Source organism: Siphateles boraxobius, unplaced genomic scaffold, assembly GCF_051911475.1.
Source record: "Siphateles boraxobius isolate OS27281-9 unplaced genomic scaffold, OSU_SipBor_1 25, whole genome shotgun sequence".
Classification (NCBI taxonomy): domain Eukaryota; kingdom Metazoa; phylum Chordata; class Actinopteri; order Cypriniformes; family Leuciscidae; genus Siphateles; species Siphateles boraxobius.
In genome coordinates, this window is record NW_027508866.1 from 22,278,748 (window position 1) to 22,305,350 (window position 26,603).

The following is a 26,603-nucleotide window of genomic DNA, read 5'->3' on the forward strand; positions in this document are numbered from 1 at the left end:
ACTTACTTTAAACTTTAATTTTATTTTACGTTTGCAAATGTTTCCTTTTCACAATACAGAGCATTTTGTTCCCCGTACACTGCTATAAAAGGTCACAGGAACAGCACACAAACATACAAAATAGTTTAACAAACTTCTTTTTTTTTTAAATACATTTTCCTCTACCCCAGTACAGTGCCCAACCATAGCAAAATTGTCTCAGTCAAATGTATACAATCTTATTTACAGAGGAACATTTGATCAAAGTGCTTGAAGAATCCTGATGATGTTTTCCAGAGAGGAATATATACAAATGTTTTACAAATCTTGTAACAGCACTTTTCCCTATAAGCTTTAACCCAGAAAGACACAAGAAGCTTCATAATAATGTGTCTCTGGGAAATAATGTTCATTTGGAAAACAGAAAGAAAGAAACTTACATCTTAAAGACATGGCCATCTAAAATATGCATTTTCATTTAAATATTTCAGGCATCCACACACACTACTGGCCATCTATTCTTGATTCTGGTTCTCCAGCTATGCCGTCATCCATTTTTGGATGGTTATGGTGTGAGTGAAGGTAAAAACCCAAACCCTCAGAATTCCTTGATGCTTTGAACACAAGCTTGAGCAGGATGCAAATACTTTCTCGTACCACAAATTACATCCTCTTATTGGGTGAAAGAAAACTTGGAAATGCACTTCAGAAGGCAGGTGGTTGTGAAACCGTTGAAACGGCAGCTGTTGCCATTGGTGCCAATTGGCTAGTAAATAAACTGGAGCATTGTAGGGGGTTTGGGGTTATGACAAGTCATCTTCTGTGTTAACCACTGAAATCTGCAGGAAATGGACAAGAAAATTAGGGGGCTGAAGTTCTAGATGCATTATAGCTTGTTAGGAAAACATGAAGCTTTTAGAAAAATGAAACCGTGGAATATGGCTCCTTTTATATTTTATGCCAGAAATCAAACACATAACCACAGGCCCAGTTTACATCTGGTATTAAGATGTGTTTTGGTTGATCGGATCACAAGTGGATGATGCTAAATACAGGAGTAAACGGGGTCTAAAACGTTTTGACCTTGTCCACTTTTGACCACCTCCAGACATAGTCGTAAACGCATTTGACCGGATTGCTTTCAAAGTGTAAATGCTGATGTGGTTGAATGCTTTCGAACAAAAGACGCCTATTCTTTACTTTATGACCTAATGCATAAACATTATGGGAAGCGGCTAGCAAGAAGGGATTTAAACTTTGTCGGCTGAAGACCAAAGTTTGGTTTGAAGATGAAAAACGTACAAATAACAATGTTTTCTCACCATTCCTGATTTATAACACACTCACAGCGTTCGGCTGGTCTTGCGGCTGTCAGAGCAGAAATGCAATCTGATGCTCTCCGCATGTTTTTTCATCGTCTCTGGTTGCGTTCATATGTAAATTGTGGAAGCTTTTTAATCCATTAGATCGAAAGATCTGAAAAAGCCCATACATTTACCCCATAGACCCTCCCCTCGAAGAAATCAGGACAAAAGTGGTTGAAAGTGGACAAGAGAGACAGATGAAAACACCTGGGGCCCCATTTATAAAACTGTGCGTAGGATCCTTGCTAAAAGTGAAAAAAGCCAGAAAGCTAAAAATGGCGTACGTACGCCAGAACCTGCGCAGAATTCACTTTATAAATCCCAGTTAGCGGAAGATTGTGCGCACATGCGTCTCCTCCCTGAAACAACCATATATGGAGCTTACAACGTCTAGTTTTACTATGCATATCCTCATCTGCATATCAGTTGCATATGATTATTCATCCACGTGATAACATGTTTAACGGTACAAGACATTAGGTAAATATGAAATGCGGCTGTGCTGTCACATTAGTTACATTAATAAAAACTAGTAGCCTATCCTTGCCTTGTTTTTGAATAAATAAATCAAATATTTCTATTTATTGAATAGCCTATAAATAATGTTGTAACTTTTCAGTAATGATTTCATGTAATTTAAGTGTTTAACTCCATTAATCATAATGGCATATTTAATCTAAATATTTACAACAGAAGTAAAACAAAGTTTAAATCATTATTTTATTTATTTAAACTGTTATTGTGAACATGAACTGTATTTATGATTAGGACTTATAATTAAGATTTACGGTTTTAGATGTGTTAGATGCTATACATGCGTCAGTTCCACTAAACGGCCCAACGCGCTTTTAAGAAGGGATGGATGTTTGCTTCATGTGATAGGCTTGGTGAGTAAAATTGTATTTGTATTATCTTTCTGTATATGTATAATTTTTTTTTAGATTGTCTGTCTAAAAGTGACCAAAAATACATGTAACTCCAGCTCACCATCGGTGTCGCCAAACTGCTCCATCTCCAAAAAGTTCGTACGCATGGGTCAGAGTTTGCGTGCAGGTGTGCAAATTTTCCTGTCAGGTTTGTTTTTATAAATCACAACTTGTGCGTCGGAAGTGGCGTACGCCTCTTTCAGGGCCTGTTTTGTGCGTACGCAACGGTTATAAATGAGGCCCCAGGTGTAAAAAGGGCCACAGAACTAATCCTCACTGTTTCCATTTTTGGCATTATGGCATAGCAGAGAAACATGTGTTTGTAACAATGAGGTAGAAGACAAATCTATGGTTTCATTAATCTCAAAGCGCAGATGATGATTATCTATTACTCACAGCAGGATATGTGTGGCCTACAGAAGCACTGTGTCTCGTGATATCGATATTGAGGTCTTCCTCTGTGGTCTTGAGATATACTGGATTATCGAAGTTCATGCTCTTCTTATTTTTTATCTGCCAATTGCGCCACATTAAGTAACCTCCGGCAGCAGCCATGGCCAATAACACTGTAGGCAAAGAAAAATGAATTTAATAACTAACAATTCATCTGTAAGAACAGTGAAAATGTGCCAGCCAATGTGTAATATTAAGAGAAGAAACGTGTTAAAACTCCAAAACTATCCTGACAAAATGTAGTTTTCTTTCCTGTGTGACATATGCCCAAACTTTGTTTCAATATTAAACGGCTCATAGACTTTATTACAAACTAAATGGCTTTATTTACGTCATAGCCATGAAACATGATTTGCTACTTGCTAGTTGGTTGAAGGTGGTATTATCAGGAATGACAAGATCATTCTACAGAGCATTTTGACTGGTCAATAACCTAACTAAACTAAACACTAACAACATAGTGCAAAACTTTTGGTCCATTTTCCCTGGAAGAGGAAGTATTGATTTTCAAAAGGATTAATCTGCTAAAGATTAGTCAACTTTTAGGATTACGTTAACACATACAGTAGATGACTTCAAAGCTAACATGCATGGAATAAAAGCCTTAATTTGAATTCACCAACAAACACAGATGTATAAAATCATAAATATTACAATTGCATTCAGCATATCATTACAGGAGCAGAAACAATGTACTTACACACAGGTAGAATAGCCCAGGCAGCAGCGGATCCTTTGGCCGATGAATTTACTTCATGTATGGAGGTGCTTAGGTTTCCTTCTTAAGAAAAAAAAAAGTAGTAGAAAAGGTCAAATCTAAAGACTATGAAACAAACTATATCAAGAGTCTGCAAAGCAACATAATAATGGAAATCGCATACATGGAGTTTGGATTTAAGGGCAAATAAACAAGATGCAACAAAACGATGAATGGGAGATAAACCCTTAACCGCCACTATTTCCAGTCCTTCTATTTTTAAAGGGTAGGATTTTCTATTCTAAATGCAGTGTTAATGACAATGGCTACAGTTTTATTTTCAGATTAAGATTCAAGCAGACGGGAGGCAACTAGTCTTACCAGTATGAACTGGTTCGGTGGCAATTGATTTTGCAGATGCTGTAAAACAAATTATAAGTATAATAACTGGAGGCTCCTTTTCCATATAACTTATATATTAACATTTTTCACAAGTATTTTCTTCATCAAAGTGCATGCTTCAAATAATCCAACCACAGTCAATGTTATCCATCTTATTTTTAACATAGCGCAGCCATTTGAAATGTCTGGCTCTGGTGTCTGGTGTTGCAAACTGGTATTTCTTATCATATTATTGTAATGTATTGTCATAATTGTGCAAATAGTTTTACCATTTACTGTACTTTGTTATTCTTCTAGTTTTTTTGTTATTCTTCTAGTTCTTTAATTATAGCGGCTAATGTATCGAAAGTCTTGCACATGCACAGAAAAAAAGGAAGTTTCACATAGCAAAATAAGGTAGATAGGCTAAAAGTAAAACAATCTGTAAGCTTTCAGTTTGGCATTTGTTAATCTATAGTTTAAGGGGGAAAAAACAACAGAACTTAGTTGCGACCAGTAGAAATTCAAGAAAATTTACGAATATTTGAATATCCCACATCAATCTGTGCTTATGTTAGGAGGGACTAGCATTAGATAAAGTTCCCAAAATCACTAAGTAGAGCTTTTATTAACAGGTCAGTCATCACACCAATCAGTCCACCTCAATGCAAGATTGAAGGAAATGTTAAAGTGCCACTTCTACTGACTTCAATTGTGAAGCCAACTATCATTATTGCAGGAAGCAAATCAAAGGCATTGATCTCCATGCATGTGCAGTTCTCCTAGTAACTGCTTTACCTTTAGGGTGAGTGGGTTGAGGGGTCAGCCTCCCTCCATCTCGAGGGGCGGCAGTAGGTGCTTCTGTCATAAGAGACCATTACAGAGCCGTAGCAATAAAACGGCTAATTCTTAGCTTTATGTTAACTTGCAATTGTTTTTAGCACTGCAGTCAGAACGGGCCAAAGATGACCACCAAAGAAGGATAATAAATGACAAAAATATGGATGGTACACATTCCAAAATGTATCCGAATGCAAATGCTTGATCAGCAATACACTGACTTGTTACGAAATAAAAGCTACGTGCCTGGTCTGCAGCGCAGGCCATCTGAGGAGAGTGTTTGGCCTTGCGGACACACACAGGTATATTTAGGGGAATGTTTGTTAATTTGTGGAGCTGGCAGGCACATGAAGGAACAGCCTCCATTCTCCATCTTCTCGTTACACCAGTTGGTGCCTGTTTTGAGAAGACAACAAAACCCGGTTACTACCAACATCTCCCCTGACTCTTTAAGATCAAATCAGAGCTCAAAGACTTCAAGGCTTCTGTTCTTTCCAAACAATGGAGACGTTTGTGAATCACAGAATCAGCAAACATAAAAAAAAACTCTAGATAAATTCAGGACACACCAGACAGCTGAATTAGCTCATGGTACACAATGATGTCCTGTGGTTCATTGAGGTTGCTGGCCAGCACAGTTACATCAGATCCTGTGAACTTGTTTGCGCCGTAGATGGCCTCATTCTCACCGTCTGTCCAGAAAACTCGATCCTGCGATGGGAAAAAAGTGAGGATAAGAGAAAACAAACTTGGTTTGTTAAATCAAATCAACAAATGCTCACATACTGCTATAGCACAATTTGATACTTCTATTGATCCATTTTATGCCGGGTTCAGACTACACGATATCAGCCAAATTTTGTCATGATCCGTTTGACGTAGGGCGTCATGGTAATTCATAAAAGACATCGGGACTGGGACTCAAAAAAAGGGCATCGGGACTCAAGAATTTATTGTTTTTATCTTGTATAGCGTGTCATAGTGAACGACAACTATGCTGCATCTGCGGCGCTTCACGACGTCACAACAGAAAGACTAGCACGTTTCATTTTTTCTGATCGTCCACAACAGGTTCCGTCACACCTGTGACTTTATGGAAGATCTTCTGTGCTCCTATTGGTCAGACAGCTTTCAAACATGGCAAAACAAAAGAGAGACAATGGTATTGGTGCTGTTAGGTGGAATAATGCAATGGAAGAAAGGTTCATAGAGCTACAGTAATGGCAACAATACTCATGCCTTTATGATGTTTCCTCGAGGGACGACCAAGACAGAGTCAAAAAAGATAAATTCTGGTGAACGTTAGTGAAGGCTCTTCAGCAACCCGGTGAGTACTGGAATCAGTATTAGGCTAGTCTCAACCTTTGTTTATGCTCTTGTGAAATCAGTTGCTCGTTCAGCCTTCTCGATGACATCACGCACATTGTTAAAGACGGCAAGTGATGATTGTTCGGGAAGCAACGTGTAGTCTGACATGTTTCTTGTTTACGACACAAGAATGCAGGATGATCCCGACATTAGTTGTCAGTTGTAATTGATCTAGTTGCGTACCTCAAAAACAGTAAGGGCAAAAGGGTGGGCCAGGTAGTCTGGCGACTGCAGAACCTTCCGACGGTTGTCTCCATTCAAGTCTACACTACAGAGCATGTGCAGCTTGGAATCCACCCAGTAGAGTCTTCCCTTGATCAAATCTACAAGACAAGAGGCATGATCAGGGGATAATTCATGATTCTGTCTGGTTGCTAGTTGGTCAAACAATAATCAAGTCAAAAGAGCCCAACCCCCATTCAACTGGATCCCTTCAGAGTTTTGCTCCAACCCTAATTAAAAACACCTGAACCAGCTAGGCAAGGCCTTTAGAATTACTTGAAATCTAATTCTGGCATGTGAAAGGCAGGTATGTTGGAGGAGGGTCACATCTAAAGTCTGCAGGACTGTAGCCCTACACTGAGATTGACCAGAGGTGCCAAACTCTGCTCCTGGACGGCCACCCAGGGGGTAGGGTTTAGCTCCAATCTTCCTGCAACAAAAACCTGTAGTTTTCAAGTAATCCTGAAGCACGTTATTAGCTGGATCAGTTGTTTAATTAAAGTTGAAGCTAAACTCTGCAGGACTGTGGTCCTCCAGTTTGGACATTTGGACAATTTCCACCAAACTAAAGTCTAAATGGTTCCACAAACCACTAACCCATAGATGTCTTACTTCACTCCTGGTGGGCCACAATGCTGCAGAGTTTAGTTTCAACTCTGAAATTTGCTAGAGAACTACAGGCTGGTGTGTTGGAGCAAACTAAACTCTGCAGGACTCTGGCCCTTTCAAAAGCCGAGTTTGACACCCCTGCCCTAAACTAGTAAATACCACTTGTTTCTGGGAAAGCAGAATACCATGGAAGCCAACCTCTTAGAGAGCTAGAATGCTGCAGAGTTTAGCTCCAGCCCTAATCAAACACACAAGAACCAGCTAATCAAGGTGTTCAGGATTGCTAGAAAATAACGGGTTGGTGTGTTGGAGAAGGGTTGGAGCTGAAGTCTTCAGGTAGCCTTCAAGGAGCAGGTTTGGCTGCCCCTGCCTTACTGGTTTCAACTATTGTAGTTGGTTCAAAAACAAAGTAGGTCAAACATCACAAAACTTCACACACCAAGAGTGATTCCATTGGGCCACTGAATGTCTGTATCAACTAGGACCTGTCTATCAATCCCGTTCATACCAGACTTCTCAATCTTAGCTGGCTCGCCCCAGTCTGACCAATACAGGAATCTGTAATTGAAGGACAAGGATACAATTATTTGAAATTTATACTAGCTCAAAACAGATGATCACTTTTAAAAGGTTTTAACTGAGCAAATTTGAAAACTTTTAGAGAGCAGTGGAAATGTTTTGATAATACCCATTCCAATCAATTTACCCTGAAAGAGGATCCACAGCAATAGAGGCTGGTTCTTTTAGGCCGCTGTTAAAGAGCACCTTCCTCTTGGTCCCATTGAAGTTGGCAACAGCAATACTCTTACTGCCCAGGTCTGACCAGTAGATGTTTTTGTAAATCCAATCCACTGCAATCCCAACAGGAATCTGAACATTGTCAATCACCTTCGTATGACTTGCTTCCTGCTTATCCAATACTGTGCTGTGGGGGGAAAAAAGCACCAAATCACCAGGCAAATATGGGTTTGTAAGCCATCCAAGTATCTAAGTAGTAAGAGAACAAACACATTTCTAACATGTATGCATGAATACCTATTCATATAGTAGTTACTATATGACTTTAAAGTGAGGAAGAGGCAACAGAGAGCCAGCGGTTACCTAAAAATTGCCTTCTGCCCCAGGTCAGCCCAGAATATCGTCTGCTGAACGAAGTCAGCATCAAGGGCAACTGTGTTCCGCAGCTGCTCCACAATCTGGGTATATTCACGGCGCTCCAGGCCTAGTTTGCGGATGTCTCTTCGATTGGTGAAAATCAAACAGGGCTCTTTACCTGCAAATGCAAAAAGATGAGTACCATAAATGCAGGAATTCAACGTTATCATGGTGTCTGCAGTTCAGCAGAAAGTATTAAAATATCTTAAATTCACCTTTCCCAAATTTAAGGTTAGGGTTAATTTTAGGGTAAATTTAAATACAAGCCACATAGAAATATCTGCAGGTCTTAAATTAGGTCTTTAGAAAGATGGAGAAATCCTGTTAAAACAGTTCTACGTTTCTGTGTTCATTGTGCCATTTGAGCCACCTTAAACTGTCGTCCATCTGCACTCTTCAGCCTGTTGTGCTTCCATCCATCCATCCATCCATCCATCCATCCACACGTGCACAGACTATATACACCTTTGTTTTGTAATTAAATTAGTATTCAATTCTTTAAAAATACTATCTTAAAACAAGCAGATACCTCAGTTTGACACTTTCAAACTATTAGTGGTGCATTTACCCTGGATAAGAGTGGGTGTTTTTTTAAATTATTAATTCCAATGGGAACCAAGCAATGTGGCTTGTGGGATTGACAGTGGATCTACTAAGAGCAAAGACAAGTTCAGAAATACACATGTTTATGCAAATATTAAACACCAGACAGGAGTCAATATTTGTGAGGCACAAGTAGTGACGTCATGAGTGTTTAAATTTTTTTTTTTTTTTAAATTATGCAGGAGTTTCTTTAAAGTAACAACAGGTAACTTTTCAACCTTCATAATACATTTCCAAGTCTCTTGTGATGGTACATCGACTTACAATAGCTTGAATGACACGTCTGCCATAGCCTGACGGGGTCTGTAGCGTTTTTAATTGTACTTTTAAACTTCGGGTTTCTGGTAGTAACCGGCGAACAAAGAGAACTACATAATTCGACTGCTTTACGGCATATACGTCACTTCCACCACCACCCCCACTTCCTTAAAGTCGGATGTGCGAGCCAAATTTTATACAGTCATGGCCGAAGCAGCACAGAGAAAAAAGAAAGTAAAGGTTTTGTCGGAGGAAAGCAAAAAGAGAAAAAGAGAAAGTGATCGCATAAAAGGCAGAACGAGGATCAACATTGGTCCAGCTTTTTCTCGCTGGCGTGAGCTGAAAGAGGAGGAGGGGTTCCCGACAGATGCTGACTTGGCTGTCATGCTTTTGGACCAGTAAGTATATTGCGTGCATACCATCTCTTTGTTTTTTTGGCTGCCTGATTATGTTATGGAAGCTATTTTATCCTCCGTTTATCTTCATGAATGAAGTAATGATAGTAGAGTAGCGAATTATCAATCTGGTAGCTAGTAAACGCTATTCTCGTTCTTTTAGCATTCTCGTTCTGATTGGATCGATGAAATGCAAATAGCAAATGTTTGACCTAAAAAGTGTAGTTTACTCAACATGTACAAACAAAGGAGGAAGATAATAATATTATCATTGAGTTCATAGCTTCTCATTTGTTACATGTGTAAAGTTACTTGATTGTGTAATTTCCGATTATTGCTAGATACAGAGGCAAACGGGATTCTTGTCGCAATTTTTTCGGATGACTAATTTCCACCCTCATGTTGTTCTTGTGCAATACTTCTGTGTGATTGCATTGAAGTATCATATAGATTCAGAAAAACGGTAACCAATAGACTAGGCTACTATAATGACGCTGGCTTGTAAAAGTGATCATCGCGATCATTTGTCGTTATAAAAAAAATAAAACGCATGAAATTATATTCATATGACATGCTGAAATATATGCCATCGTACCTGGGATGAAGACATTTCACACACGCGAGAACACCTGCATGTGACCTCCTCCTACAGTGTTCAGGGCTATCATGGTTGTCAACAAATGCACGTGCATGTAGGATGACAGTTTACGACAGTAGTAGAGGACAATACTGTTTCCTAACTGTAGGGGGAGCCCGAGAGCAAAAAACTACCTGTTGTTACTTTAAACTTTGTGTATATCATATTGTTTACATATTGGACACTTAAAGGGGTCATCGGATGCCCATTTTCCACAAGTTGGTATGATTCTTTAGGGTCTTCGTGTAAAGTTTGTAACATACTTTGGTTAAAATTCCTCAATGGTTGTGTAAAACAACACCCTTTACATCCTCAAAAACAGCTCTGTTCACAGCGACCCGTTTCAGTGCATATCTCTATAAATGATAATGAGCCACTGCTCACCTCACCACTCTCTTCCGTGGGGCGTGTCGACACAAGACTGCATTGGCGGACAGTATACAAATGGCTGAGGGTGGAAATATGCTAATACGGGACAGTCCGTTAGTGGTCGTGGGCGGAGCATGAGCAATATGACATCATATAGCTCAGAAAATCAAAACGGCTTGATTCAGTGTTTTTGATGATAAAAATAAGGAGTGAATGGATTTTTTTCATTGTAAGGGTGGTTGTGTCCACACACTCCCGAGACACATATATGCAAACAACATATAAAAGTGAATTTTACATCCGATGACCCCTTTAACAGTTGTTATACATGTGAATATTCATTGTGACTAGGCTGGCTGGATTTTAAAGTTAAAAAAGTTATTAAATTGACACCTTAATGATGATTATATTGGCTGGGCAATTTTTTACTGTGTCATACATTCTACAGATATAACCCAAAGCAGAGGAATTCTAGCATTGAGCGTAGTTCTGCTGCTGCAGAATAAACACCGTAACTCTGGCTTGGGCTGTTTCAAAGAAATCTATTTAATTTTTATACTTTCTCAAGACATTCTTTCAGGTTTTTAAAGACATGTACCACTGTTACAGTACCTGATTGGTCTGTATGTTATAATTACTGAAAATAAATTCCACTGCCACCATTGGTGTGCATAAAATTTTCAATAACTCATTTGTTCGTCATCAATTATTCCTTACTTGTTTGAATGTGAAACCCAATGTTTAAAACAAAATCACCATATGTTGAATTCAGCCAAGCTGGGTGGAACCTAAAATGAAGTACAGAACTTGACAAGCTCTTACCTACAGCCTTGCACACTCCAGTGGTGGGGTCCATCTGATAGCCATTGTGACACTCACATTTGTAGCCTCCTTTAAGATTTATACAAATTTGACTACATATACCAGGGTTGAGGCACTCGTTGACATCTGTGGAGAAACAATCATAGTCTCAGTTCCTGTTGAGGAGCACAGTCACAAAGATCCATTTTTTAGGACCCATGATAATCAATACTAAATTCATTTTTGGACTACATTTGAACAGTACGTGTCGGTTATTCATACCACCGCAGGTCTTGCGATCGATGAGCTGGAGTCCTGGCGTGCAGTCGCACTCGTAGCCAATCGTCAGGTCGCGGCAGATGTGCGAGCAGCCTCCGTTATTGAGCAGGCATTCGTTCATATCTGGAACAAAATGTGGATTGCTGCGTTACACACTTGGAATATCAATGCGGCACATTCACAGGAGACGCATGGATGCAACATGCTGACATTTACAGGGATCAATAATCCAGAGGGGTTCCACATGATGAATGTCCCCAAGGTGGAACTTTGTCCTTGAATCAGGTTTGAAAACATGGAGCATGCTAATCTATATAGACTCCATGCTGGACAAATGTGGCATAACACTCAGTGTTTTATAGCTTTGAAGAATGATGTTTTGAGCCCATGTCAACTAGTCGTGGATTACAACATAAGCTGTGCTTGTTCTATATGGAAAAAAAGGTAAAAATTCCTGTCCTGTCCACAAACAGTGTATTTGTGCATGGTATCCTATAACAGCCAAAAAAGAGAAGCGAACAGAAACTATTTTCTAAAATTTTTCAAGCATTGTGATGAATGGTGTGAATTTTTATTCTTTTGACCAACAAATGCAATTAACCCTGAAGTAGAAAGTGATACACAAGACAATATACCAGGTCTTAAGGTCTTGTATCTTAAGATACAATAGCTAAAGTTCTGCTGCTCACTCCCTCTGTAAAGGCCTTTTTCCAACTTGATTTCACACAGAATATGCATCAAGTCAAAAATGGATCAAAATAAAATCAGATTCCACTTTTAAAGGGTTAGTACACCCAAAAAGATATGTTGAAGAATGTTGTAACCAAACAATTTTAATGACCACTGACTTTGAGCAAATTATAACAAATCTCATTTGTTTGTGTTTTAAGCACTGAGATATGGATTATTTTGACTAGATTCACATTGTGATCCATTTCAAGGTCTTTTAGCGATGACTGTTTAGTCACTGTTGTTCAGAACTAAACTGATCCTGCACCAGACACATCAAGAGTGCGGCAGAATTCCTTTTTGGCATCCCTTTTATCCGTCCCCACGGTCCATTCACACCCCAAACATCTGGAACAGTTCAAGCATTTAGGTCAAAAGATACAGCTTGAAACAATTTACTCAGACAGCATTGTTGAGTCTAAAAGTTTGCATAACAGACTACTGTTGCTGTGTGAACTAATTATACTGCAGGATCTCCCTCCTGATGCACCCATAATGCTTCAGTCTGTAAACTCAAGTCAGCATACTACACACAACAGAAACATTTGAGTAAACTGTTCTAAGATCAAAGTTCGAAAAATCTTCCATTGACATTATTAAAGTGCCCTCAGCAAACATTCTTGTAATATGTCTCACCCTCATGTCATTCCAAACCCATAAGTTTTCATTCATCTTCAAAATACAAATGAAGGTCTTTTTTGATGAAATCTGAGAGCTTTCTGTCCCTCCACTGACAGTTTACACAACTACCACTTTGACGCTTTAAAAAAATCATTTGTTTTCTGAAGATGAACGAAAGTCTTACGGGTTTGGAACGACATGAGGGTGAGTAATTAATCATTTTGGGTGAACTAACCTTTTAATTGTGTTTATTTGTATAGTGAATTGTGATTGCTGTTTTTTATTTTTTTGTATCCATTTAAGTATTTATAGAGAACTACACTGCAAAGACTGTAACTTTACAGAACTGATGATGAAATTCAGTTATTGCAATTCAAAGCTTTTTGTAGCCTATTTATACTAGTCACAAATGTTAGACTTCATAATTTATTATGCATTCTAATGTTGGGGATGTTGGAAATAATACGTCAAAAAAAAACTTTAAAAACTAATATGTAATACAGTTAGGTGACAAATTACACACTTCTAAGAATAAACCACATTTTAAATATTTCGGACTCACCCACAAGATATTTAATTCAAAGTTTTGTGTGCACTAGTGATATACCTTCTCTGACAAATTTAGATGTATATAGAGAACAGTGATGTCAGAAAGCCCATTTGTCTTTTGTAAGGAGAAGAACAGCAAAACACTTATACGTACTGCACTCTTTGATGGGTTCATCACTCCAGTCAGGACAGTCACGGACCTTATTACACACTTTACTCATCTCAATGCACTCTCCACTCCGACACTTGAACTGGTCAGGGCCGCTACACTGAGTTACTGAGCAAATAGACAACGAGAACATCAGATTCAGTCCTTGAAATAAATCAAACACAAATATATAGGATGTGAACCAATCAAAACATGTAAAATGAGAGCAGCAGTTGTCCATTGGTGGGTTGTGACCCAATATAGGATAGCAATTCTGTTAAAAAATGTGAATGCTAATAATAATAATAATAGTATTCATGCATAGATAAGATAGCAAAATAGGCTTAATTAAAATAAACAAATTACTTGGACTAGATTAATCAGTCAATTGGTAAAATGGCCAATATTAATTCAATATTTGGTCCAGTGTTGATTACATGTTTTATGCTGGTGGATAATATAAAACACTGCCATTATATAAAACTGTCTTCTTTCATTTTCAGCCAATGTCATAATCTTTTATATTACTGGGCTGTTAAATGGTAATATTAAAAACTTTCTTGGGTTTTTAAGGATATTTGTTACTTTTCCAGGTAGAGCATTCTGAGGAAATGTTTTTCAGTTCAACGGACTCACAGTTTTTGCAGTTGACTTCATCTGTGCCGTCTGCACAATCTCTGAGCCCGTTACACTGTCGGCTGCCATGGATACAGGTGCCGTCATCGCACTTAAACTGGTCGGGCCTGCAGGTACGGGCCGCTGCAAATGACACGGACAAACAGAGACCTGTTAGTTAACCAGAAGCTAGAACATGCAGAAAACAAAAAGGTCATGTTTCCATGACAAGAACAGCAACACACAATAAACTCCAGCCATACATTCCAAAACAAAACAACCCCAACAAAGAACTTACAGCAGTTTTTCTCGTCGCTGCCATCCTTGCAGTCTGGGTCCCCGTCGCAGCGCCACTTTCTGTGAATGCATTCCCCCGAGCCGCACTGCATCTCGCTGGGCGAACACTTGGCTGGAGGCGTTGGGTGTCGACCGCAGCGCTCCGGCGACTCGTCCGATTGGTCCTGGCAGTCCACGTCGTCATCGCACAGCCAGCTTCGGGGAATGCAGGTGTTGTTCCCACAGTGGACTTCACTGGGGCCGCAGGAGGCAGGAGCGCAGTCCTGTTCGTCACTGCCATCCCCACAGTCATCCTCACCGTTACAGACGAAATTACGAGACACGCAGCGACCACTGGCACAGGTGAACTCCAGAGGGGCGCAAGTAATGTTACCTAATAACACCACACAGGAGAATGTGTGTGATGCAGCTGTCAAAAGGGCTCGACAAATGCTTCAGGGTTTCAGAATAGTCTTGTGGACAATAATTGCAAATGATTTCATGGAGATCTGAAATTTTCTAGAAAATATATCTTTAATAGTGCTAAATTTCCCTCAACAACTTTCAACTTGTCTTACTGTTTGCATCAGTGTTGTAATTGTTAAATAAAACTATTACTTCTCTGGATAATTTCTTCTGTTAAGTTCCTAGAGGTCAGACGTCCACAAGTAAAATCATGAACACACTGGAGAGCTGCTTTATAGTAGAAAATGAGGTTGTAATTCTACTGAAAGACACTGACATTTTTTTTTTCATGTTTAACTATTGTATAAAGTGCTATATAAATAAACATGACGTGACTTATATCCATATATCTATGATCAAATGCTTTCTTAACTGCTTTTTTCCCTGTTATTTTTTATGCTTTTTTGTTATTGAAATTAAAGCATGCAGCACATATTTATTTAAACATTGCTCTCATCAGTGTGTGTTCGGCGTTCGATGTTCGCTAACAGTGTATCATTGCTCACGTGTATCATTTTTATTCATTGAAGAATAAAAAAGAACTTCACCGTGAGTATATCGGGGACTTAAATTACTAAAAATGTCAACTAAAATTAAAACTGAAAAATATAAAAGCTTATTCAAAAAAATTTAAATACTAAAAATAGTGTATAGTATAAATAAAAATAAAACACTGGTCTGCTTTTATTCAATCAAAGAGCATTTCCCAAAATAAGTATTATGGGATGGAAATTAAATTAATAAAATAAATAAAAAATAAATAATCATACAAAATAAATAAAAAACAAATATATTAATTGTTAATATATATTTGACATATTTGGTCTTGGAAAAATTATGAGAAATGTTTTCAACTATAGTGAAATCCCTGACTTGTCTTATTGCAAATCTGATCAGAGTTTAAAGTCCCCTTGTGGTAAAAATCAAGCTTTTAATGTTGTTTATATGTCTATGTGGTGTTTTTAATATGATTTAAGACAAACCATGAGCAAATTCACAAGTTAACACCAATGCTGAGTATTTTCTCCTTAAAACTGTAGTGAAAAAAAAAGACAGTCTCAAGAACGCAGTTTGAAATCGCTGGTGTTTCTGACGTCACAAACTACAATAGTCAACATTTGAAGTGGATCAATACCTTTCATCAAAGTTATGCATGAATTTTGAACAATGCCCGTTTTAGAACAACCTTGAACTTTTTTGATCCACTCCAAATGTTGACTACTGTACCTTGTAACCAACCAGGTCATTGTGTGATCGCCAACGAGTGGATCTCTAGCTGGTGCGATTCAGTGGAGGCGGGGCTCATTTGCATATTGATAGACTCGTGTACACTAAATGAGGCAAGGGTATAGTTACATTCAAGCTATTTTAAGGCATGAAGAATTTTTTTCAAGTAAAAAACATTTATACATTTAATTTTGGTGATCAAAGATGAGTTTTAAGAGATAAAATTGTCTACAGGGGGACTTTAAAGACTTTAAGAACTTTAACTTTTAACTTTAAGAAGACCATTACTCTTATTCAGGACAAAAGTACAGATATCTTTGATTGGGACTGCATTACAAATCAGTCTGTAAAACACAAATGTAACTATCCAAGCCTAATTCAAACAGGGCTTAAAAGAAACAATTGAGATAATTCCTTAATTTCTCAGAGTTTACTTTGGCTCTTGATGACTCATTTCCAATTATTGGCTTTACATTCAAAGCAGCAGGAGATGAGGCAAGCAAAACAGGAATTCAAATTCACTGTAAGAGGCGTTGTTGTGTCTAGTGACTCACCACAATTAATCTCGTCCTCTCCGTTGTCACAGTCTTTCTCACCATCACACTTCCAGAAGACAGGAATGCACTGCGTGGAGCCGACGCCACAACTGAACTCGTTCACTCGGCAGGTTCTCGTGTCTGGGTGGAAGAGCCAGTCAGGACCATATAACAATTCACCTTAAACATCCGATTTTACAACTCTACAGACAATTTGGTGACCCATACTTAGGCCAGTAATGCCTTCTGAATGGTAACATTTACTAGCTGCATTCCACAGAAGACACTTTCACACAATTGGTGAAACTGTGCAAAATAATCTATTCTAAGTGCTTGCCAGGCTTAGCATAAACAAACATTGTTGTACAACACGTAACATGGGTGTAATCCTTCACATAGAAACAACCTTTAGACTGATGTGAACAATTAGGTTGAAACATTTATCCCTTTGGCAACCCTCCAATGGTTAAAAGAGGTTGGCGGCTCATAAACACGACAGGAAACTTAATATCAAAAGGAAGAATGGTGCGGTTGAGTAATCCATGAAACCGTTGATATTTTACACTATAAGGCCGAACCATATAAACGTAACATATCCTTCATATAAACGGCTTGCTGGATGAAAAAGCAAAAACCAAACTAGCACGCAAACGGAAATATTGAACATGAGATCTTGTATCTTCAAAACACCACGTGTGAGTTTTATAGCCACCCATGTGCAAAAGTTCATGAACACACACACATTGTTGGTCCCTTTCCATTTTCTGCTGACTAACTTTCCAACAGCTGGTCAAACAAGACTTGTTATAGAGCAGCTACGTACATAACTGCACGTACACGATACTCCTGCACGCGACTGTATAGCTACAGTAGGTTATTAAAACAATAGATCATTTTTTAAGCCCCTGTCGCAATAAGGGCTTGAACTTCAGACTAATCTCATCATTCTATGCAACAGAACAAGGACATGCTGAGAAGACATCCACTTGCTTTTGTAATGGACATCATGTAAAATGTTAAACTAACACACAGGGGTGTACCTAAAATATAATTCACAGTTGAGATAAGACTCTCACACTCAGGTTAAAAATAAACAGGAAATTGTATGGTCTAGCTTTCAAGGTTACCCACTCAGACAGGGTTCATGCAGTGAACACAAAGTCCCAGCGAAGAAGGTGAATCAATATGTTGTGTTAAGGTGGAATCTGACTTTAGACTTACGGCACATTTCGATGCTCTCGTCCGAGCCGTCCTCACAGTCTGGTTCACCATCGCACTGCCATCTCTTGGGAACGCACTGTCCACTGCGACAGACGAAGTCTACCTCGGCACAGGTCTTCCTCACTGAAACGGTCAAGTAAAAACCTTTACAAAATCTACTTTTTTAGTAGAATTAGCTTCAAAGGGAGGGAAAAACAAGCCATGCACATAAATGTTCAGGAGTGCTTGAAATACTTGCTAATGACGCCTAGGTATCCAAGCAAAGATTTAGAAATGCTGTATAAGAGTTGCAAATTTTAGACTTTTGGCACAGTATGATCACGTATGAAGCAAATAATGCAATGTGGAACCATTTCAGGAATAATTAGGCCACGTTTTCATTGATTTGTTAACCATTTGAAGTTGAACTCCACTTGGTTTTGCCAAATTACATAATTTTTTGGCTAGAGGCCAGGCTCGGCTCCAGATATAAGATGAAAGGTGGGCCAGGTGATAATTCTAGTGGGACGCAGGGGGATACTAAAGTGTGTAGTAGTAATAAAGTTCCCTAATATTTGCTTTGTATATCCCTACGGAATTCAGAACATCCGTAGCGTATGAGGCTAAGGTTATTATCGTGACAGCCAAAAAAAAAAAAAAAAAGGGAAAAGAAAAATAGAGCTGAACTGAATATCGCAACAACTGCTGTGATTGGTTGTGATGTGGTGTGGGGCCAGGGTGGGCCAAGCTCCTGATTGGATCCCACCATAAATGAATTTATGCTTTTAAAAAAGACGCCACAGAGTGACATCATAACACGACCGCTGCAGCGTCCGTACAAACTTCGCCTGCTCAACGTCTAGTGTGACCACGGCATGATTCTGCTCATATCTATTATAAGGAAAAGCAATAACCTCTGCCGAGTTCTCATAGTCTGCACATTTTTGCCTAATTCAGCACTGGATATTGATTGAAAAGAAAGCCCTTCAACCCTAGAGTGGCACTTTAAGATGGGGCTCTTTGAATCCGGCGATATGAAGTAAAGAGCTCCCTCCCGTCTCGGACACATTCACAGTCTCTTCATGTCTCCTCTCAGCACAAGTGCTCCTCCGAGCAGAAGGCCTCCTGCCCACAGAATGGCAATAGGAGACGGAGCTGAGCAAACTGACAGGACACACATTCTCAACACGGGGCCGAGTGTTTACTGCCACTGCTGGGATACAGTCAACCATGCGGTCAACCATGCGGTACCCCCCCCCCCCCCCCCAGTTGGAGTAAATTCATGTTGCGTTAGATGTCCACGCGTTTTCCAGATGTAAGGCTTGTGTGTGCAACCTTTGCTCACACAGAATCAACAAGAAACCACCTAATATTAACCTAAAACAATATGTCATTAACTTATACGTATTATATATACACAACTAGTTCAGAATAAAAAGGTTTTAATCATATTATATATACACAACTAGTCCGGAATAAAAATGTTTTAATCATTAAGATTTATTAAATGTTTTTGAAAGAACTCACCTAGGCTGCCGTTTTCTGGATCAGAAATCGATCAAATTAAAACCGTAAAATGATCAGTCTTCAGTGTCACAATCCTTCAGAAATCATTCTAATATGATGATTTGATGCTCAAGAAACATTTATTATTATTATGATTATCAATGTTGAAAACAAATGCTGCTTCATGTTTTTGTGCAAACCATGGATTACCATTCAAAAATTTTTTTTAAAAGCAATTAATACTTTTATTCAGTAACAATGCATTAAATTGACCCGAAAATAAGTAATTTTAATCATACAAAATATTCTATTTTAAATAAATGCTGTTCTTTTTAACTTTGTTCATCAACGATTTCTGAAGGGAAATAAACAAATATCACATTTTCCACAAAAAAATTAAGCTAAACCATTTTAACACCAATAAGAATTCACAATAATTGATCATCAAATCATCATATTAGAATGATTTCTGAAGGATCATGAGACACTGAAGACTGGAGTAATGATGCTGAAAATTCAGTTTTGATCACAGGAATAAAGTACAGTTTAAAAGTAATTTAAGAAAATATATTTTTCCCTACATTATGTTTTTTCCTGCATTTCAGATTCAAATAAACGCAGCCTTGGGGAGCAAACATGAAAAAAAAAATATTCCAAACTTTATCAGTAGTGCGTATCATATTGATATAATGCATGATAAAATATCTAAGATAAATATTATATTATTAAATTCAGTTATAAAATATATTTACACTACAATAGTAATCACAATCATCTATTAATATGTACTGTATGTTTGCAATTCCCATTTACTTTTGTAATGGGAGACAGGATATTCAATGAAGAAGAAAAAACGCAGGTATTTATTCTCTGTCAAAATGACCTCAAGGGAAGCAAAAGAGTTGCTGCCGCCCTATGAAACTTAATTTGCTGTTGTCACCATTTTAAAATACCATTTCATTTCAGATTTCAAAGCATGTTTTCATTCTGTGGATTATTCTATTCTCGCGAGTAAAAGGTGAAGAGGCCTAAATGAGAACACTTGGATCCAAAAAAAGACTCCAGCTCATATCTGTGCCGGCCCTCGTCTGCAATTTCTCTCGCATCAATGACCCAGTTATCAGATGAGCGTTAGATCACCCTGCTGGAACTCTTTACACATAAAAAAACACTTAGTATGCAGACATAGGGATGATAGTCAAACAAGCAACTGTAGCTCATCAATATTTTAATTCTGCTGTGGGTTGTCCAACTGCATGCCAATCGCTTTATGCAGACATTATGACAGATTACCCAAGAGTTACATCAGCTCTGAAGATCAAGACTAGTTTAACTGTTGATCAGGGAAATCACATGCTGGCATTACACTAGTAGGTGTGGTTATTCTGGCACACATCAAGACAAACACGTGTGAGAACAATGACGGATTGTTGTGCATGGAGCTGATGTCACACAGACTCACCGCAGGACGTCTCGTCGCTCCCGTCGGAGCAGTCCATGTCTCCGTCGCACTGCCAGACAGAGGGAATACACCGGCCGTTCCCACACTGGAACTGAGATTGCTCACATTCTGTCCGGGAACCTGTGAGGAAGAGGGAGGGAGCTTCAATGGCTTCAGCTCGTCTTGTAACGACTCAATGTACAGAACTGACCAAATTTGCACTTTAAAAAAAAACATCCTGCATAGAGGTGTGTGATATTGATAAAAATATATTTTCTGTGATTTTTGTCAATTTTCTCCCATCCCAGATTTATATGCGGAGAAATCTGCCATCTTTGCTCACGGGCGCTCAGTTCCGCAGCCAAATTGTTTGAGCCAATAAACTGCGCTGTAAATGCCGTGTGAATAACTGGAGCCACAGGAAAACAAAAGTTGGAATGAAACAATGTGATAATCTTTTTTTGCCCCTATTGTGACGTGTATATATAGGGCGGGACTTGATTTTTTCCAGGTTTGCTATTGGTGAATTTCATGTGAGTGACAGGTTGCTCCGCCCTCACATCAGTGAACACATCAGAGAAGAAGAGATGTCACTGCAAGAGGGAGGGGAAGTTATTTTGATTAAAGATTACGAGGCACATGAATAAAAAAAAAAAAAGACTGTACCAAATTATATTTTATAAACACTGCAATATTGCATATTTCCATTGGCCTATAACCCATAAAATGTGAGTAATGACGTCATCGTTAAAAACAAAACTGCCATGTAAATTTAGGTGTATCACACAAGATATCTGACTTTCAACCTTATATGCCTTATCTATCTCTGCTAACCTGACCCAACTGCGTACGTTTAAAAAAAAATTCTGATTGAGTACATGATTTGATCAGGAGTTCTAAGTGCCTACAGCAGAGTTATAATGCTGTCTATGGAAGATCTGTAGAAGATCGGACCAAACGTGATCAAAAGTGTACGGTACAGAACTTACAGTTCAGTATAGGTGCATTAACGGCAAACCAGATAGAAATTGCTTTTGGCAAGACTAATGAGAATTTAGTCAAAACCACCAGTAAAATAACAGTAATCTCTTAATAAAATGACCTGCATGTCTTCTGAATGAGGGACAGTGCAGCCAGTCCTTCAAAACAATGCGGTCACCTCATGGGCACCAACTTATGACACGTGACATTACCCAAAGTCAGCCGCTTCTATGACCTGCCTGCCATTCAGTCCAAGATCAGTCAGGAACACTGTCAAAGCTAGTTAAATCTGTAACACTCCATCAATCCACCCAAAATGAATAGAAAATAACATGGTAGATGTCTCTAAACTAGCTTAAGGGTTTAAAATGCGTTTTACGGTTTCAGATTACCGTTATAGGCTGTGTAAATGCAGGACAGCTGTTCTTGACAATGACCGCATTTCAGAATCTTCTCACAGCTGCATGTGTGCTTTCAGACAATGGCTCTGTTCCGAACAGAACACTAGCAAACTACTGATGGAACACTGATACTGCTATACGCTTTAAATGCAATATAACAACAATAACCAAAAGACATGCAGGACATGTATTAACAGCAAGAACAGAGTACGTTTTTTTTAGATTAAAATCACAAGCATATTTAGAGTCTCACAGCTCTATTATATAATATACACACACACACACACACACACACACACTTATAGAATAGAGCTCTGAGACTTTAAATATGATTGTGCTTTTAATGAAATCACACATGCAGCTGTGAGAAGATTCACTCACACACACCATTTTTAGCTGTTTACAGAGGAATGGCATTTATACCAAAGCATATACCAAATAAGAAAAAAAGCTACTAATTCAACTAGAGTGCATTGCGCAAACCATTTGGCATTTAAAAATTATTTTGATGTTTACAAAATGCAGCACTAACACTCTGCAAACATCCCTTGAAGAAAATGTCAGCTCCAAGTCCGAGATTGACTTTTAAGCTTTGAAGACGACTTGCAGAGACTGAGCTTGCCAAGGACCCAGAAGCTTTATTCTTTCATATCTGTGCAAGTAAAACATTTACCACATGACTCCCAAAGCTCTGATTCATCAGAATATCTGTGCTTCATCGCTGACAGATGCTGAGAATGCCTTAATCTAAAGCACTCCTGGACCATTTGGATCAGCTGGACCTTAAATCTCAAAACCCAACCTCACATCAGCATTACATATTCACTTATGAAGGAAATATCAAGTAGTACTTCCTTGATTTGAAACCCATTTATCTTTCCTCATCAGCAGAAATAGACCAATTACTTCTAAACTGTCATTTAGCAAATGCTTTCATGCTAAATTATCTACAGTACCGCTCATTACAAGGTCAGGCCCTAATGGAGTAACGTGAGGCTATAAGGACCTTTCTCAAGGGCGCAATGGAGACATGGAGATCAAGGATAAACTGCTGGGGTTTAAACCAACAACCTTTCAGTACCAGGCCACTAGGCCACAGCCACCCCAACCTTGCTGTGCTTTCGGTTCAAGCTTAGATATTGAAATTTACAAAAACATCTCACTAAAAGGAGTCACCTATTTAAACACGGATAATCTGAGATTCAAAAAGAAATAAATCATAAGAGGATTCGTTTTAGTGAATAAAAAAGTGCCGTCAGTTTAGGCTAATTCCCGAAAAACAAATGAATCATAGGAGTTCTTTTTAGTCAATCCATTTTATAAAGTGGCGATTTCACATTAATTTGAATGATCTGATTTGTATGAAAACTGGGAGGTTGGTGGGGAAGGAGAGCAAGCATAAAGTTTTACCCCCTAACCTGAATCATAAACCTAACCATACAAATGATACTGAACAAGTTCATTCAAATTAATACTAATTCTCCAAAATATAAAACCATTATGTATTTCCATGAGTTGGTGTGGTCTGATTCCTGAATAAATCTTAGGAGTCCGTTCTTTTTAGTCAATTACAACCACTTATGAATCAATGTCCCACTGAAGTGCCTTGAAACACGAAGACAGGGCGGGGCAAATCAAACAGCTCCACCCCTTTATAAAAATAGCCAATAGTGTTTATTTTATATCACAGCTCGGCCATAGCTGTTGAGCTCGGCAAAGCTGGAGTTTCCTCAATCTCAAACCATTTCTCCTCCTAATCTCCATATTGCTTAAAACGCAGCATTCTGTGCAGAATTAAATTGGGTCTGATACTTTTCTGAGTCTGAGACTCGATCATTGGATACACTCTGCGTTTCGTGTCTTTGGACCGGAGCTGCGGCGGTTCCCGTGACAATAACGTGAAACCAGACTTCATTCGCCCCAATGGAAAGCATATTTATCGTTCCCTATCCCCTATTTAGTACTCTGTGCCATTCACTATGTAGAAAATAGTAATTGTGTGAACAAATGACCGATTTCAGCAGGAGCTTCAGAATATATTTATAGTGTAGGGGGCGGAGCTTCAGATTCTAGAGAACATTTGATTGGACAGAAAAGTGTTTCTGTCCCACCCTAGAACTGTAGAGTGATGTCATCAAAATCATTGATTTATACAGGCAGAAGTGAGTAAGTTTTGAAAGCTTATCTTCTAAATGTGAATTTTGTCATTGTTTTGGAGCACACTAGCTTATAGATAACAGTAAGCCTAACATATTCATGCTAAAAAATAAAGAAATTTTGATTTCATATGGACTTTAACTCACGTTACTTGACTCAAAATTAACCTAAAAGTACGGCTGCTTTATGTATACTAGAAATCAATGTAGGTTTATTACTGTAGTCCTTAATAGTCCTTAATATTAAAGTATTAAGCATACACAAAATTAGTTATGTTGCAGGCTAATCAGAAATGATCTAGCCTAAAAGAATCGTTAAACCATTAAGAAACCGGAATCGTTTCAGAGGAAACAATCTTTCGATTCTTTAAGGTTCCCATGCTAATGTTTACATAGGGTATTCATTAACTTAAGACAAAATTAAACTTAAATACGCGTCTTAAACGCCCCCTTAAATTGCACTCAATCATTGCGCAAGAGCGCGTCCAATAAGGCATTGCTTGGATTGTGTAAATCGCGTATATAAATCACAAGCAAGTATATCATAACTCTTAAAAGTTTAATTCACCCCGAAGCAAATAAACTATCCAAGCAAACCGCTGCTGGAATACAGGCTGACGAACGCGTCTCACACGCGCTACACCCCGAGTCACCTGTTTAATTACCGCAACCAAACACGCCTGACGCCTCGCGTCTTTACCGAGCTAGCGGACTGAGATATTAAACAAGCATTCTTAACGAATAGTGGAAAGCCTATAGCTACACTAACGTTTGAACACAACAGGCCAATACTATGCATAAATAAACGCTCAAACATTAGAAGGCGTTGGCGCAGATATATTCAGCTACGCGTTCAAAACGCACATGATTATATTTAAAAAGGGGAAATCATATCACTTAAACAAATAACACCATCAATAATGTGAAATGTATGTGGGATTGCTATACAGCTACCATTTGCAAGGGCCTATACGTTTAAACGCATTTTAAATAGGCGATCAATGGCCATCCAATCAAAGACATTTTAAACTGAAAGATCCACACACGAACACATTTTTCCCATGAGATAAAGCACCAATGATACAAAGAAGCCCAGTTTAATACAAGACATTTAAATCCCCTCTGAGAATTAGATTGGAAACACTGTAACCACTGACGTTGTGAGAACACGGTATTGTTCTATATGATCTTCCCATGGCAACCATTGTTACATCAGCGTTCTAAACACTCACCGCGCGCAAATCCACACAGCTGAAGACATACTGGCAGGACGAGAAGCCCCAGGATAGACGTGACCATTTCGCGCTAGAGAACCTGAACCCCGTGCTGTCTGTCTGTGGCCTCGTCCCTGATATTGTAGCGCAGCCGATATGTCTTCGTGTGGTACAAACAGAAAGCAGCGTGAACCGAGGGCTTTTATCTCATTTAGGCAGTTCCCCGGTCAGTCTCTCCACACGAGCGAAGCGGTCACAGAACCGCAATCCATGTCCTAATTTAATGATAGCGTGAACCTGCAGCAATTGCAAATAACCGCTCCACTGCCGAACACAGGCGTATTTTTTCCCCCTTCAACATGTCATTCACACATTGTTAACCCTTTCTTTACCATATCTTCCGCTAAAACTGCCTTACACGTATTGTGCAGTGAAGTCTCTCTTAGCCTTTATAAGACATGTGAGGAATAAATAAATCAATAAACCATCTTCTATCCTGTGTAAATTTCAGTCAATTTAAATATAAGTGAAGACCAATGTTTTTGGTACCATACCAAGCTGTTTAGGAACTTTTTAACGTCACTAATTATGGAGAATTAACTTTTTTTTTTGTTGCTTTTATGAATATGTTAGTCTTACTGTTATATATAACTTATGCTAGTGTGCTCCAAAAAAAGAAAAAAATTGCATTTAGAAGATACAAGCATTCATAACGTTTAATCTCTCACTTCCGCCAATATGGATAAATGATTTTGATGACATCTCATTAGGTTTTCTGTCCAATCAAATGCTCTCTAGAATCTGAAGCTCTGCTCCCATTACAAGCAGACGCAAGCTTTGGCTGAAATCGTTCACTTGTTCACACAATTACAATTTTCTACATGGTGAAAGGTATGGGGGTAGAATTGTTGCATTATTCCAAATAAAAAGATTATGATCCACAAATAAATCTAAAGAGTTTCACAAAGAATTATAAAACTCACAAATAGAATGAGAATAGAATTTTTCAAATGTTGTTTATACCACGAACACAAATCGGCCTGGCATTTATTTGTGAAACCGTTTTTTGTGCATTTGTGAATCGGTTCCTGTGCATTTGTAGATGATCCCCTCACGCAAAACGGGGTTCTAGACCTTGTGTGCATTTTTCGTTCCACTGACCTGCATCTGTGTGAATCTGCCCTTTCCTGGCAGTTCTCAAT

At 38.6% G+C, this 26,603-nt stretch overlaps 1 protein-coding gene across 6 annotated transcripts; it reads right to left on the reverse strand.

The window, feature by feature from the left end:
- Positions 1–6: 6 nt before the first annotated feature.
- vldlr (very low density lipoprotein receptor) lies at positions 7–25,808 on the reverse strand. Of its 6 annotated transcripts, none has more exons than XM_077243219.1 (20): positions 25,420–25,808; positions 20,671–20,790; positions 17,724–17,846; positions 16,521–16,643; positions 14,297–14,668; positions 14,020–14,142; positions 13,390–13,512; positions 11,340–11,459; positions 11,079–11,204; positions 7,941–8,112; positions 7,546–7,764; positions 7,279–7,397; positions 6,192–6,331; positions 5,210–5,351; positions 4,887–5,036; positions 4,599–4,661; positions 3,801–3,839; positions 3,423–3,500; positions 2,666–2,835; positions 7–818 (listed from the first exon to the last, which is right to left on the reverse strand). In XM_077243219.1, the coding sequence occupies exons 1-20, from the start codon at positions 25,484–25,486 to the stop codon at positions 783–785; spliced, it is 2,625 nt and encodes an 874-aa protein (XP_077099334.1). In that variant the 5' UTR covers positions 25,487–25,808; the 3' UTR covers positions 7–782. The 6 variants fall into 6 exon arrangements, with proteins under 6 accessions (XP_077099334.1, XP_077099333.1, XP_077099336.1 ...); XM_077243218.1 differs by having other exon boundaries at positions 3,423–3,503; XM_077243221.1 differs by lacking the exon at positions 3,801–3,839.
- Positions 25,809–26,603: the final 795 nt, after the last annotated feature.

Coding starts and splice junctions, on each gene's coding strand:
- vldlr (XM_077243218.1), bottom strand. CDS start 25,486: ATGGTCACGTCTATCCTGGGGCTTCTCGTCCTGCCAGTATGTCTTCAG. Junction 11,460..13,389: donor TGAACCCATCAAAGAGTGCA/GTACGTATAAGT, acceptor ATTTTGTTCCAG/ATATGAACGAATGCCTGCTC. Junction 2,836..3,422: donor CTGGGCTATTCTACCTGTGT/GTAAGTACATTG, acceptor CTTTGCCTACAG/TGTTATTGGCCATGGCTGCT.